At 36.6% G+C, this 16,768-nt stretch overlaps 1 protein-coding gene across 1 annotated transcript in view; it reads left to right on the top strand.

Annotated features, from left to right (window-relative positions):
* Nucleotides 1-16,768, top strand: part of SLC9C2 (solute carrier family 9 member C2 (putative)) — a 99,077-nt gene that overhangs the window by 45,326 nt on the left and 36,983 nt on the right. The window contains exons 13-16 of the mRNA XM_036103932.2: nucleotides 12,919-13,016; nucleotides 13,952-14,071; nucleotides 15,212-15,410; nucleotides 16,339-16,527. Coding sequence (XP_035959825.2) covers nucleotides 12,919-13,016; nucleotides 13,952-14,071; nucleotides 15,212-15,410; nucleotides 16,339-16,527 — 606 coding nt within the window. The remainder of the gene's footprint in view (nucleotides 1-12,918; nucleotides 13,017-13,951; nucleotides 14,072-15,211; nucleotides 15,411-16,338; nucleotides 16,528-16,768) is intronic.

The raw sequence follows: 16,768 nt of genomic DNA, 5'->3' as shown, positions 1-16,768 counted from the left end.
CTCCTTGGTTTCTCTCTCTCTCTTCCCATGCTTTATCATAAGTAGCTTAAACAGTTGATAGTTTTAGTATTTCTAGAATATTAGAAATCTAGAAATATTCTTAGTAGCCAAGTTCACTGGGCACATTTTCCACCTTCCAAGTGGCCTCAGGTGACAGTATTGCCCATTGTGGGGCCTCTTCATTAGCACGGCTGCCTCCCTTCTGCCCCTTAAAACAGTTTTTGCACTGCTCTCTGACTCTGCTCACCCCCAACTCCCAAAGCTAATGTCACATGTTTTACCCCTTTGTTATGGAGGCTCTGCACAATTGGTACTGATTTCTGTTTTGGTTAACCTTTGCTGTATGTCAAACTAGCCCAAAATTTACTGGCTTAAAACAATGGCTTATTATTTCTCATAGTTCTGTGGGTTGGCAATCTGGATGATTCTGTCATCAGTCTTGGCTGGGAGCATTCATGTGTCTGTGGTCATCTCATCTCATGTGGACTGGAGGGTCCAGAATGTCCTCATTCACAGATTTGGCAGTTGATGCTAGTTGTCTTTCAGAGTACTTTGGTTGTCTTCCATATGGCCTTCTATTTTCTGGTAGAGTGGACTGGGCTTCTTCTCAGCATGGTGGACTCTGGATTCCAACAGGGTAAGAGGAGAAGCTGCGAGGCCTCTAAATCCTAGGTTCTGGAATTTGAATAATTTTTACTCCCATTCAATGAGTTAAAGCAAATCACAAAGCTAGCCCAGAGTCAATGAGTGAAGAGGTAGACTCCCTTTCTTGGGAGAAGCAGCAATGTCAGTTGCAAGGGGGCATGGACGCAGGAAGGCATGGATACATTGGGGCCATTGTCATCATGACCTACCACATTTGCTTTTTTTAAACTAACAATCCCATGTAGTGACCCACTCCCATGTTGTCTTTTTTTTTTTTTTTAGTAGGCTCCACGCTTAGTGTGGAGCCCAACAAGGGGCTTGAACTCATGACCTTGAGATCAAGACCTGAGCTGAGATGAAGAGTCCCACACTTAACCAACTGAGCCATCCAGGCACCCCTCCATGTTGTCTTTTTTTTTTTTTTAAGATTTATTTGAGAGAGAGAGAGAGAGGGAGGGAGAATGTGAGTAGGGTGAGGGGCAGAGGGAGAGGGAGAGAATCCTCATGCAGACTCCCCACTGAGCATGGAGCCTGACATGGGGTTCAATTCCATAACCCTGAGATCATGACTTGAGCCCAAATCAAGAGTCAGATGCTTAACAATCTGAGCCACCCAGGCTCCCCCTTCTCCATGCTGTCTTTTAATGGCTTTTCTGAGAGTGCCCTCTACTGGCATTCCTCCTATTCTTGTGACCCCTTTCCTTTTTGGTCTCTTCCATGAACTCCTCTTTTTCTTTTTATCTCTTTAATGTTAGTTTTCCTTAGAAGAGTTAACTCTCTCCATCATTCTTACCTCATAATCTCTCTGTCCTTGTTCTCAGCTGCACTCATAATTTTAATGCTCTCTATGGATGGTCCTCAAATCTGTATTCTTCCTTCCAAAACTCTCAGTACCATGCCTTTAGACTCATAAATTCAACTGTGGCTAGACATCTCTTAGATATATCACTGGTACCTAAATCCCCACTGAACTCATCTAAAACCTGTTCTTGTATTCCTGGTCTCAGTGAATGGGCTCATTACTCCTGTGATCACTCAGATCAATCCTCTTTCTCCCTCCTTTTCCAAGCTTTATCAATCTTACCTTCTAAATACTTGTCAAATATACCCCTTTCCATTCTTGTGTCTATTAATTTAGGACATTATAACCTCTTGCCTAAATAATAACCTTCAACTGGTCTTCCTACCTCTAATATTTCGATTATCAAATCACGGTGACTTATCTAAAAGACAAAGAGGACTATACCACTTTCCTGCTTAAAATGGCCCCTCAGGTCCTACAGCATTTTCCAAAGTGAGTTCCAAAGAACACTTGCTCCACAGAATGTTAATAGCGATTACATAACAACAAAAAAAGTTTCCATGCTCATGTTTGTTTGGGAAATGCTAGTTTAAACAAAGTTAAACTGGTTTCTTATGGAACCCCTTCTTGTAGAATATCTCAGAATTTTTAACATACTGATATGCACTGAGACTCTCTAAGAGGGAATATTGAATATCCCCTCTCCCACTTCCTCACAAAGCATATTTATTTGGCGGCGGGGTGCGGGAGCCGGGGGTGATTCAAGTAGTATTCCACAGGATTAGCTTATTACCTTCCAGGAAGAGTTTACCTATGAGATCAAGTCTATATATAAGTACAAGGTCTTTTGTAATCTGTCCCCTAGCTGTTTCTCTGATTCTGTCACCATTCTCTGCCCCAGAACTCGTCCTTTACTGCACTCACCATGCTGTTTCTCATCTCTGTGCATGCACTGATGATGCTCCTCTCTGCTCACCTCCTTCTCCACTCTGCTCCCCCCATCTCCATTCTTCATTTGGATAATTATGCTCATCTTTAAAACTCAATTGAGGTGTCATCTCTTTCAGGAAGTTTTTTCTGACCCTACCCAACATCAAGTTTAATTAGTTGCCCTGTGGTTACTATTATCCTTTCACATTTCCTACCCTGTTTTATAGGTCTATTTGTCTAGTTTTCCCCTTCCTTCGTGAGGCTATGAACTCCTTAAGCCTTGGATTACATCTGCAGTGCCTTGGCATGGGGCTTGGAACTGAGTAGACATTCAATAAACAAACTTAATTTAAAAATTCCCAAATCATAATTTTCTTGAGCCAAACCTATTTCTGGATGGGCAGGGCTGGAAATACTATAGGTGTAATAATTATATATATGCTTCAGAACTGAACTCTGGGACATACCTTCTCTTATAGTGGGTGTCTTCCCAGGGCTATCAGGAAAGCTTATAAAATGGAGATATCTATCAACTGCCTCAGTGGCCCTTGGAATAAGGATAGCCTGGCCATTGCCCTTCTATGCTTTAGAATGTAGCTTCAGAGTTCATATGCTTTATCTACCCATAAATTATGGGTGGATCATTTTCCTATTTCCTGGAAAAGGAGCTGGTAAATAGATGACTATTACCTCAAAAAATAAGTAGAATGAATTCCCTGTTTTCTTGTAGTGACTATCATCCCTACAATTGTAAAACTTGAGAAAATGTGCTAACTGTAGTGGAGGTTGGAAACAACATTTATAAACAATGGGTAAGCAAGAGTACCTGGTCAGCACTGAGGAAGTAAGTTTAGGCAGTAGTCTTAGGAAGTAACTTTAATCTTTAATATTAGTGGCACCTAAAAGGTGTGATTTTTCTCCTGAATTTTGTTGGGTGGTTGACACAAGAATACAGTCTACTTATATTTATAAGATGTTTTATAGAAGCCTCATGGTAATCACAAAGAAAAAACATATAGTAGATGAAAGATAAAGAGAAAGGAATTAAAGCATACTACTACAAAAAATAAATCACAAAGGAAGCCATTTAGAGAAGAAAAAGGGAACAAAGGAACTAAAGAAACAGTCAGAAAACAATGAACAGAATGGCAATAAGTCCTTATCTATCAATAATTACTTTAAATGTGAAAGCTTATATTCTCCAATCAAAATACAGAATGGATGAATGGATTTAAAAAACCCAAATCCAACAATATGCTGCCTACAAGAGACTCACTTTAAGGACACACATAGGCTGAAAGTGAAGGTTTAGAAAAAAGATCCCGTGCAAATGGTAACCAAAAGAGAGCAGGAGTGCCTATATTTATATCAGTTAAAATAGACTTTAAGGCAATGGGCGCCTGGGTGGCTCAGTCGTTAAGCGTCTGCCTTCGGCTGAGGTCATGATCCCAGGGTCCTGGGATTGAGCCCTGCATCAGGCTCCCTGCTCAGTGGGAAGCCTGCTTCTCCCTCTCCCACTACCCCCCTGCTTGTGTTCCCTCTCTCGCTGTGTCTCTCTGTCAAAATAAATAAATAAAATCTTAAAAAAAAAATAGACTTTAAAGCAAAATTGGTCACAAGAGACAAAGAAGGTCACTATACAGTGGTAAAGGTACAAATATATCAAGAAGATATAACATCTGTAAATATAAATGCCTAGCACTGGAGCACCTAAATGTTTAAAACAAATATTAACAGAACTGAAGGGAGAAATAGATAGCAATAAAATTATAGTAAGGGACCTCAACATCCCACTTTTAACATTGGTTAGATAATACAAACAGAAAATTAACAAGGAAACAGTGGATCTGAATAATACTTATAGATCAAATAGACTGACAAACATATACAGAACATTTCATTTAACACACCAAAATACATATTCTTCTCAAGTTCACATGGAACATTCTCCAGGATAGATCATATATTGGGTCACAAAGCAAGCCTTACCAAATCTAAGAGGATTGAAATTATATCAAGTATCTTTTCTTTATATCATTATAAAGATGGCATAAAACTAGAAATCAATGGTATAAAATGGTATAAATGGCATAAAACTAGAAATCAATAACAGGAAGAAAACAGAAAAATTCATAAATGCATGGAAATTAGACAACACACTCCTGAACAACCAATGGGTCAAGGAAGAAATCAAAAGGAAATCAGAAAATATCTTGACAAATGAAAATGAAAACACAATGTATCAAAACCTATGGGATGCTGCAAAGCAGTTTTAAGAGGGAAATTTATAGTGAGAAATGCCTACATTAAGAAAAAAGGAAGATCTTAAATAACCTAAGTACACATCAAGAAATTAGGAAAAATAACAATTTGTTCTTTGGGCCCATTTTCATGGGCCTAAATTTAGCAGAAAGAAGGAAATAATACATGAAATAGAGACTAGAAAGACAGTAGAAAAAAATCAATGAAACTAAGAGTTGGTTTTTTGAAAATATAAGCAAAAATTGCCAAACCTTAAGCTAGAATAACCAATAAAGAATGAGAACTCAAACAAAATTATAAAAAAGTGGGGACAATACAAACTGACACCATGGAAATAAAATGATTGTAAGGTTACAATGAACAATTATAAGTCAAAGAATTAGATAACTTAGAAGAAATAGATAAATTCCTAGAAATTTAGAATCTACCAAGACTGAATCATAAAAAAAGTAGAAAATCTCAGCTGACCAATAATGAGTAAGGAGATTGAATTAATAACACAAACTTCCCAGGATCCTCTTAATAGATGCAGAAAAAGCATTTCACAAAATACAGCATCCTTTCTTTTTTTATTTTTATTTTTTTAAAAAGATTTTATTTATTTATTTGACAGAGAGAGAGACAGCGAGAGAGGGAACACAAGCAGGGGGAGTGGGAGAGGGATAAGTAGGCCTCCCGCTGAGCAGGGAGCCTGTTGCAGGGCTCGATCCCAGGACCCTGGGCAGATGTTTAATGACTGAGCCACCCAGGCACCCCTTCTTTCTTTCCTTTTTTTTTTTTTAAGATTTTATTTATTTATTCATTTATTTATTTGAGAGAGCTTGAGTGAGAGAGTACAAGGAGGGGGGGAGCACCAGAGGGAGAGGGAGAAGCAGGCTCCCTGCTGAGCAGGGAGCCTGATATGGGACTCGATCCCAGGACCCTGAGATCATGACCTGAGCTGAAGGCAGATGCTTAACTGATTGAGCCACCTAGATGCCCCTACAGCATCCTTTCTTGATAAAAACCCTGAAGAAAGTAGAGATAGAAGGAACATAACTCAACATCATAAAGGCCATATACAAGAGACTCACAGCTAATGTCATCCTCAATGGGAAAAACTGAGAACTTTTCCCCTAAGGTCAGGAACATGACAGAGATGTCCATTCTCACCACTGTTGTTCAACATAGTACTGGAAGTCTTTGCTTCAGAAATCAGACAACAAAAACAAATGAAAGTCATCCAAATTGGCAAGGAAGAAGTCAAACTTTCACTCTTTGCAGACAACATGATACTCTAGGTAGAAAACTAGAAAGATTCCACCAAAAAATTGCTAGAACTCATACATGAATTCAACAAAGTCACAGGATATAAAATCAACCTACAGAAATCTGTTGTCTTCTATACACCAATAATAAAACAGCAGAAAGAGAAATCAAGAAATCAATCCCATTTACAATTGCACCAAAAACCATAAGATACCTAGAAAAAACCCAACCAAAGAGGGAAAAGATCTATACTCTGAAAACTATAGAAAACTTATGAAAGAAATTGAGGAAGACACAAAGAAATGGGAAAGCATTCCATGCTCATAGATTGGAAGAATATTGTTAAAATGTCTATACTATCCAAAGCAATCTACACATTCAATGCAATCCCAATCAAAATCCCAATTAAAATAACACTAGCATTTTTCACAGAACTGGAACAAAGAATCCTAAAATTTGTATGTAACTACAAAAGACCCTGAATAGTCAAAATAATGTTGAAAAAGAAAAGCAAAGTGGGAGGCATCACAACCCCAGACATCAAGCTGTATTTTAAAGCTGTAATCATCAAGACAGTATGGTACCAGTACATGGTACTGGCACAAAACAGACACATAGATCAATGGAAGAGAATAGAGAACCCAGAAATGGACCCACAGCTCTATGGTCAGCCAATCTTCGACAAAGCAGGAAAGAATATCCAATGGAAAAAAGACAGTGTCTTCAACAAATGGTTTTGGGAAAACTGGACAGCAACATGCAAAAGAATGAAACTGGACCACTTTCTTACACCCTACACAAAAATAACTTCAAAATGGATGAAAGACCTAAATGTGAGAAAGGAAACTATCAAAATCCTAAAGGAGAACACAGGCAGAAACCTCTTTGACTTTGGCCGTAGCAACTTCTTACTAGACACATCACCAGAGGCAAGGGAGACAAAAACAAACTATTGGGACCTCATCAACATAAAAAGTTTCTGCACAGTGAAGGAAATAATCAACAAAACTAAAGGCAACAGACAGAATGGGAGGAGATATTTGCAAATGACATATCTGATAAAGGATCAGTATCCAAAATATATAAAGAACTCATCAAAATCAACACCCCCCAAATAAATAATCCAGTTAAGAAATGGGCAGAAGATATGAACAGATATTTTTCCAAAGAAGACATTCAGATGGCTAAGAGACACGTGAAAAAATGCTCAACATCACTCATCATCAGGGAAATACAAATTAAAACCACAATGAGATACCACCTCACACCTGTCAGAATGGTTAGAATTAACAACTTAGGAAATGACAGATGTTGGCAAGGATGCAGAGAAAGGGGAACCCTCTTACACTGTTGGTGGGAATGCAAACTGGCGCAGCCACTCTGGAAAACAGTAGGGAGATTCCTCAAAAAGTTAAAAATAGAACTCACCCTAGCGGTGCCTGGGTGGCTCAGTTGTTAAGCATCTGCCTTCGGCTCAGGTCATGATCCCAGGGTTCTGGGATTGAGCACTGCATTGGGCTCCCTGCTCAGTGGGAAGCCTGCTTTTCCTTCTCCCACTCCCCCTGCTTGTGTTCCCTCTCTTGCTGTGTCTCTCTGTCAAATAAATAAATAAAATCTTAAAAAAAATATATAGAACTACCCTAGATGCAGCAATTGCACTACTAAGTATTCATCCAGAGGATACAAAAATGCTGATTTGAAGGTGCACCTGCACTCCAATGTTTATAGCAGCAATGTCCACAATAGCTAAATTATGGAAAGAGCCCAGATGTCCATCAACTGATGAATGGATAAAGAAATGTAGTATTTATATACAATGGAATATTACTCAGCCATCAAATAGAATGAAATCTTGCCATTTGCAATGATGTGGATGGTACTAGAATGTATTATGCTAAGCAAAATAAGTCAGTCAGAGAACGACAAATATATGGTTTTACTCATATGTGGAGTTTAAGAAACCAAACAGATGAACATAGGGGAAGGGAAGGAAAAATAAGATAAAAACAGAGAGGGAGGCAATCATAAAACACTTAACTATGGAGAACAAACAGGGTGCTGGAGGGGAGGTGGGTGGATGGAACAAATGGGTGATGGGCATTAAGGAGGACATTTGTTGGGATGAGCACTAGGTGTTATATGCAACTGATGAATCACTAAATTCTACTCCTGAAACTAATACTACACTATATGTTAACTGACTCAAATTTAAATAATAATAAAAAAATAAAAACTTCCCCACAAAGAAAAGCATAGGACCAGATGGTTTCACTGTGAACTCTAACAAACATTTTTTAAAAAGATTTTTATTTATTTATTTTAGAGAGAGAGAGTGAGGAGGGGGAAGGGCAATGGGAGAAGGAGAGAATCTCAAGCAGATTCCCTGCTGAACATGGAGCCTGATGTGGGGCTTAATTTCATGACCCTGAGATCATGACCTGAGCCGAAATCAAGAGTTGGATGCTTAAACAACTGAGCCACCCAGGCGCCCCTACCAAACTTTTTTTTTTTTTTAAAGATTTTATTTATTTATTTTGACAGAGAGAGAGAGACACAGCGAGAGCGGGAACACAAGCAGGGGCAGTGGGAGAGGGAGAAGCAGGCTCCCCACGGAGCAGGGAGCCTGATGTGGGGCTCGATCCCAGGACCCTGGGATCATGACCTGAGCCGAAGGCAGATGCTTAACGACTGAGCCACCCAGGCACCCCCCTACCAAACGTTTTAAAGAAGAAATTTATGCCAGTCCTTCTCAAAGTCTTTCAAAAAATTGAAAGAAGGGAACACTCCCAAACTCATTTTATGAGGTTAACATTATCCTGATACCCAAAAGCCAGATAAGGACGCTACCAGAAAAGATAAATACAAATCAATACTGTTGAAAAATACAGATGCAAACATTCTCAACACAATACTAGCAAATGAAATTCAACAGCACATTAAAAGGATCATGAACCATGATAAAGTGGGATTTATCCCTGGGATGCAAGGATGGTTCAATATCCACAATTCAGTCAAACACCACATTGGTAGAATGAAAGAAAAAAATAATATGATTTTCTCAATAGATGCAGAAAAAGCATTTAACAAAATTCCACATCCTTTCATGATAAAAACTCTCAGCAAATTGTGTATAGAAGAAACATACCTCAGTATAATGAAGACCATATGCAACAAACCCACAGCTAACATCATACACAATGGTGAAAAGTTGAAAGCTTTCTTCCAAGATGAAGAACAAGACAAGGGTGCCCACTCTTACCATGCCTATTCAACATAGTACTAAAAGTCCTAGTCAGAGAAATCAGGCAAAAAGGAAGAAAGAAAGAAGAAAGAAGAAGAAAGAAAGGAAGGAAGGAAGGAAGGAAGGAAGGAAGGAAGGAAGAAAAGGCATCCAAATCAGAAAGGAAGGAATAAAACTGTCTCTGTTTGCAAATGACATGATCTTACATATAGAAAACCATAAGGGGCACCTGGGTGGCTCAGTTGGTTAAACAGCTGCCTTTGGCTCAGGCCAGAATCCCAGTGTCCTGAGTTGGAGCCCCGCATTGGGCTCCCTGCTCAGTGGGGAGTCTGCTTCTCCCTCTCCTTTTGCCCCTCCCCCACTCATGATCTCTCACTCTCTCTCTTCCTCAAATAAATGAACAAAATCTTAAAAAAAAAAGAAAACCCTAAGGAGTCCACCAAAAAACGGTTAAAACTAATAAACGAATTCAGTAAATTTGCAGAATACAAAATCAACATAAAAATATCATTTGTATTTAAATACATTAACAAGGAATTCTGTGATATAGAATTAAAGAAAATAATGCCATTTACAATAGCATTAAAATCAATAAAATTCTTAGAAATAAATTTAACCAAGGAGGTGAAAGATCTGTACAATGAAAATTATACAACACTGATGGAAGTTATTGAAAAAGACACAAATAAGTGGAAAGATATGTTCATGGATCAGAAACATTAATATTGTCAAAACGCCTATATTACTTAAAGCCATTATAGATTCAATGCAATCTCTATCAAAATACTGATGGCCCTTTTCACAAAAATAGAATAAACAATCCAAAAATGTGTATAAAACCACAAAAGAACCTGAATAGCCAAAGCAAGTTTGAGAAAGAACAAAGCTGGAGGCATCACACTTCCTGATTTCAAACTATACTACAAAGCTATAGTAACCAAAACAGTATAGTACTGGCATAAAAACGGACACATAGACCAACAGAACAGAATTGAGACACCCAAAATAAACCCATGCATGTATGGTCAACTAATATTTGACAAGAGAGTGAAAAATACCAATGACGAAAAGTTAGTGTTTTCAATAAATTGTGGGAAAACTGGGGATTCACATGCAAAAGAATGAAATTGGGCCTCTATCTTACACCACTCACAAAATTAACTCAAAATGGATTAAAGATTTAGATATAAGACTGAAACCATAAAACTCTTAGAAGAAAACACAAAGAAAAAGCTCCTTGACATTGGTTTTGACAACCACTTTTTTAATATATTACCCAAGACACAAGCAACAGAAGCAACTGCAACTAAAAAAGTTTCTGAATAGTAAAATAATCAATAAAATGATAAGGCAACCTATAGAATGGGAGAAATTATTTGCAAACCATATGTCAGATAAGAGGTTAATATCCAAAAAATATAAGAAACTCATAAAAGTCTATAGAAAAAAACCCAAATAATCTGATTAAAAATAGGCAGAGGACCTGAATAGACACTTTTCCAAAGAAGACATACAAATGGCCAACCACATGTAGAGGTACTCAACGTAACTAATCATTAGGGAAATGCTAATCAAAACTATAATGACAACCTATGGAATGGAAAAAAATATATTGCAAATGACATATCTGATAAAGGGTTAATATCCAAGATATATAAAGGACTCATAAAACTCAACACCCCAAAAAACAAATAATCCAATTAAAAAATGGGCAGAAGACATGAACAGACACCTCTCCAAACAAGACATGCAGATGGCAAACAGACACATGAAAAGATGTTCATCATCACTGATCATCAGGAAAATGCAAATCAAAACTACAGAGAAATATCACCTCACACCTGTCAGAATGGCTAAAATCAACACAAGAAACAACAGGTATTGGTGAGGATGTGGAGAAAGGGGAACACTCTTGCACTGTTGGTGGGCATGCAAACTGGTGTGGCCATTGTGGAAAACAGTATGGAGGTTCCTCAAAAGTTAAAATAGAACTACCCTCTGATCCAGGAATCACACTACTGGGTATTTACCCAAAGAATACAAAACCCCTAATTTAAAGGGATACATGCACCCCTATGTTTATAGCAGCATTATTTATAATAGCCAAGATATGGAAGCAGCCCAAGTGTCCATTGATTGATGAATGGATAAAGAAGTGGTATAATATTGCAACGACATGGATGGAGCTGGAGAGTATAATGATAAATGAAGTAAGTGAGTCAGAGAAAGACAAATACCATATAATTTCACTCATATATGGAATTTAAGAAATAAAACAAGCCAAGGGAAAATATAGAGAGATAGAGACAAACCAAGAAACAGAACTATAGAGAACAAACTGAGGGGAGGTGGGTAGGGAGATGAACGCAATAGGTGATGGGGATAAAGGAATGCACTTGTGATGACCACCAGGTGACTAAAATAACTTGAAAAAAAAAGTATAATGAGATATCACATCACATCTGTTAGAATGACTATCCCCCAAAACACAAGAGATATATGTTGGCTAAGATGTGGAGAAAAGGGAACTCTTGTGCACTGTTGGTGGGAATGTAAATCGATACAGTCACTACAGAAAATGATATAAAGATTCCTCAAAAAATTAAAGCTAGAACTATCATATATTCTAGCAACCCCACTTGGTATACATCAGAAGGAAACGATAATAGGATCTCAAGGAGATCTCTCTACTCCCATGTTTCTTTCAGCATTATTCACAATAGTCAAGACATGGAAACAACCTAAGTGTCCACTGATGGATGAATAAAGAAAATGTTATCTATCTATCTATCTATCTATCTATCTATCTATCTATCATCATCTATCTATCTATCATCTATCATCTATCAATCTAATGGAATGTTATTCAACCACAGAACAGTCATTTGTGATTTGAGGACATTATGCTAGGTAAAATAAGTCAGACAGAGAAAGACAAATATTGTATGATTTCACTTATGTGTGGAATCTAAAAAAAAAAGAAAGTCAAACTCATAGAAACAGAGTGAAATGGTGGTTTCCAGGGGTTGGGTGGTAAGGGAAATGGAGGCGATGTTAACCAAAGTGTACAAACTTCCAGTTATAAGATGAATAAATTCTGGGGCTCTAATATACAGCACGGTGACTATAACAATTCTATATTATATACTTGAAAGTTACTAAGAGAGTGGATCTTAAATCACACACAATCACGCACAAAAAGTTGTAATTATGTGAGATAATGGATGAGTTAACTAATCTTACCATGGTAACCATTTTGCAATATATATGAGTGTATCAAATCATCACATTGTACACCTTAAACTTACACAATGTTACATGTCAATTATATCACAATAAACCTAGCAAAAAGGGAAAAAAAAAACACAATTTACTTTTCTCTCTTGGTAGTTCTTTAAGAGGTTGAGATGATTAGTTAACCTTTGAATTAATACTTTGCACTATCCTGCTGCAGAAAGATGATGCTATGATGCTGTTTATATTACTAAAGAAAACTCTTTGACTTGTATAGATTTTGAGTTTCTGAAGCTAGGAAACTTGGTATCTTTTCTTGCATCCAGGATAGTACTTTGCAAAAAAATGAATATTCAGTAAATATTTAAATTGAATGAATTTTTTTGCTGCTACAGGATTTTTCTGGTAAAAGTATATTTTCCTATAATGAATTCAGTACTAATAGTGAGGGCTATGTAAAGGTAAAGCAGAATATATTATATTATATTATATTATATTATATTATATTATATTATGTTTGGTCCTTTGTAATGTTTATTTAAAATTGTATGTTTAGAGTAGCTTTGAAAAACAGTGTAATGATGGAATCCTCAGTGTAGAGGCAGCCCGGATATTAATTGGTGCAACCAAAACCTATTGCCCCATCCAAGGAAAGTAAGTATAATACTTCTTAAATTGTTATTTCCAAAATCAAATGGGTATATGGTAAAAAAAAAATCAAACTGAGAGTTAAATGTCCAGATTGATCAATCTATTTCTCTCACCTATCTTCATCTATCTGTCTATCCATCCATATATCCATCTACTTCTTATTTTACTTGTTTACATTTTTTCCCACTGAAGGTTCATAACTTTGGTGTCATTAGGAGATTCTGGAGGAATATCTGACTACAGTGTAATTAAATAAGAGACTAGGGGAGCCATGAAAGAGAACCTATGTAATTTCATATACTATTATATTTATCTTTTCTTTATATCATGTTTACTAAGTTACTGGATAAGGTAGGTAGGGAAGCCTGGAGCCTGCCATTAGTCAGGTAGAGCAAGCCTTGAAGGAATTGACCCAACTGATGGACCTTGGCAGTGCAATTAAATTTGATAGGAAAAGTTCAAGTATCTTGGAGATATGTCTATATCTGGTCATAGTCCTGGCAAGCATTCATTAATGGATGATCCAAGACAAAGCTTGTGGGGGCAACAATGATAGGAAATCCTGCCAGGTGATAGTTAACATTTCAACAGTCTGGTAATCTATCTGGGAGATCTAATATCAGTTCCTAAAGTTTGGGAAGGGTAGGGCCTTCAGGGCCTTGGAGAGGCTGGAGCTAGGCGAGGCATGACAAAGGGGAGCTTGATTCTGAACCCCAAAGAATTGGTCTGGAGAAGCTTTAATTATGTTCTACCTCAAGTCAAGAATGGTTCCAGGGACAGAGGCAGCAGGGGTTTCCTGTACCTGACCGTGGGTGGGTAGATGGATGGATATAGAGGCTCAGGACAGAGCATTTTTAATAAACTTTCCCTTTTTATATTACCCCAAAGTATAGCACTTTATTTTTATTTTAACATATATGTCTATTTTTCTCTGTTAGATTCATGAGTATTTATGATGTTTCAACTTATGTAAGAGCTAGAAGTTGGCTTATGAAGTTTAAAAACATGTTAGCTTTCTTGGAATATCATAAAGATAAGGCATCTCTTATTATGTATGGGTAGGTATTGTAAACCTTTGATAGCAATATACTTAATAATACGACCTTTTCCACATTGTCAACATTGATTAAATTGATTTTCCTTATTAAAAAATTAACTAATATTATGGTCAACTCTTATTGATCAAGTGGTGAAGGAGCAGAGCACTTGCTTCTCTTCATTCTGTTTAAGCAACTTTGTTGATACCTCTATTAGAGAGTGGGTAGGAAGAAGAAACAAGGACTGGTCATATTTGGACTCTTTAAGTGGCAATTGCCATGTCTTAGGGTCATATTACAAACTGGACTGCTTTCATATTCTTCTGGGTATAACATTGAGCAGGGGAGAGAAATATCAAACTCATGGCCTACATTTTCCTCTCAATTTCATCTGTGCCATGGGTTGGTTCTGTTAATGTCCATAACTAGGAAAAACACAACATGGCCTTAATAATACCTGTAACCAATTTTCCAAAATATCACAAGATACAGATTTACTTAACTTGTGTAAACTCTTTTTTATCATAAGTTGTGAACTTAGAGCAGGAAGACAAGACAAGGTTTTTCTATTAACAAAAGATATAAAAATGAGAAATATCAGAAAAATTCATGCTACTAAATTTTGAGTGTTGACATGCCTTTCATAACAAATCCTGATAATTTTTAAACTTTTTTCCATGTATTAAGTTTGAAGAGAAATAGAAGGAATTAAAACCCTAGGGTTTGACATATATCTAGATAACCACTTTTTGTTAGGCTCTACTTAGGATGGTTTGGAAAAATTAAAAAAAAATATATGTCATGGTAATTCCTGAATAGAATATGTTTCCTGTTCTTACTTTTAAGTGATGCTGATATTTTTCTTTATATTTACTTGTTTCTTGCTTTTGATGAATGAATCTTTGCCTTGTTTCCTATGTACTATTAGACTTGATTTTAAAAAGTGCTCCCCATCCTGATATAGATTAATAAGAGCTATATTTTTATCTTTCTCCATGATGATTATGTACAGAAAGTATGCTTTAGGTTTCTGCTTATTTATTTTATATTTTTATACTCTTCTTCAAATTAATGATTTGTTAAAACAAATGTTGAACTTCAGATCTCAATTGTTATATTTTTAAAGTGATCTAACATTTTATTGATCTCTTTTTTCCCCAGAAATAATAAATTTCTGCTTTTTGTATATCACGTGGTATTTTCAGAAGAATTTGAATATGCAGGACATGTTATAACAGTAATGTACATTTATCCTATTATAATGCATCTATGGCCAATGGCAAGAGAGTTAAATGTGTCAGCACTTATATCAGTAAACAACTATTTTGTATTTTTATACATATTTCGATCAGCACTGAAGGTACTGTTTAAAATAAAATGTATCCAATGAAAAGAACAATTCAGATATCTTTGAATCTATTTCTGTTATATTGAAATAATTTGATACTAGAAGCCATTTGCTGTAATAGTTGATAGGATCCTGGAATTTTAGTAATCTTTTTTGAATTTTCTGAGTTTAATAATTTAATCAGTAGAATAGTCATGGTCTTGGATATCAGGTAAGATAATTATCATAAAAGTGGAGAGAATCCCAATGACATGCAAGAGAAATGGAAATCCAGATGGAAAATACAAATGGTTGTTTCCCTCAAATACTCTCTATAATGATGCAAAAAGCAAATAAGTGAATAAACCCAAATTGGTTTGCTAGGTTCTTGTCATGGGACCTAAATTAATTAATTAATTTGTTAGATTTTATTTATTTATTTGTCAGAGAGAGAGAGAGAGGGAGAACACAAGCAGGGGGAGTGGCAGGCAGGGGGAGAAGCAGGCTCCCTGCTGAGCAAGGAGGCTGATGTGGGACTCGATCCCAGGACCCTGGGATCATGACCTGAGCCGAAGGCAGACACTTAACTTACTGAGCCACCCAGGAGTCCCAAGAACTACTTTTTAGGATAAATGCTTCGAAGATGATTTGTCAGCATTACTGTTTTCATACTTTATTATTAATAGTGTTGCAATGACTCTCTTTACTGCTATTTTTAACTGCTTGCTTTTGGCATTTCAATTTCATTATAGATTATATATATTTTGAATCAAATTATGATTTTGATGTTGGAGATTAAAAATATTTGTTTGGAACTCCAAATGAATAACTTAAAACTCAACTTTTGGATTACAACTCATTTGTAGTTGAGGACTGAATTGTTAATTTTGAAGACCCATCCCTCCCCCATCACTGTATAGGTGCTATGAAATAATGTACATTCTGTTTGTTTTCTAAATAGATAGTAATTTTGAAAAGGAAATATTTTCATCAATATTGGAATACTTTGGACTTTCTTATCATGCTTCTTGGAATCATTGATATCTTTTGTATATACTTTGTCAAATTGAGACCAGACAACTTCGTCCTTATTCAGATTACAGTAATACTAGGATATTTCAGAATAATCAGGTTTATTCCTTTCATCAAGGTAAAACATCACACTTCTGAATATTGGGTTTTTTTTTCTACACTATTAAATGTGTTAAGAAACCTCATTATTTTGAAGGACACAAGAGAAGGAGCTGTCTTTTCTGGAATGCTTTCTCTACAGGAGTCTGCCTGGTTCACCCTCTCACCTTCTTGCAGAGAATGCCTTCCCTGATCACCCTGTGTGGTCCCCCCACACATACCAGTTTCCCATCGCATCTTCCTGACGCCCCCTCCCCCAC

This window comes from Halichoerus grypus, chromosome 7 (genome assembly GCF_964656455.1).
Source record: "Halichoerus grypus chromosome 7, mHalGry1.hap1.1, whole genome shotgun sequence".
Classification (NCBI taxonomy): Eukaryota; Metazoa; Chordata; class Mammalia; order Carnivora; family Phocidae; genus Halichoerus; species Halichoerus grypus.
The sequence above is the reverse complement of the archived record's forward strand: the minus strand, read 5'-3'. Positions and strand labels throughout refer to the sequence as shown.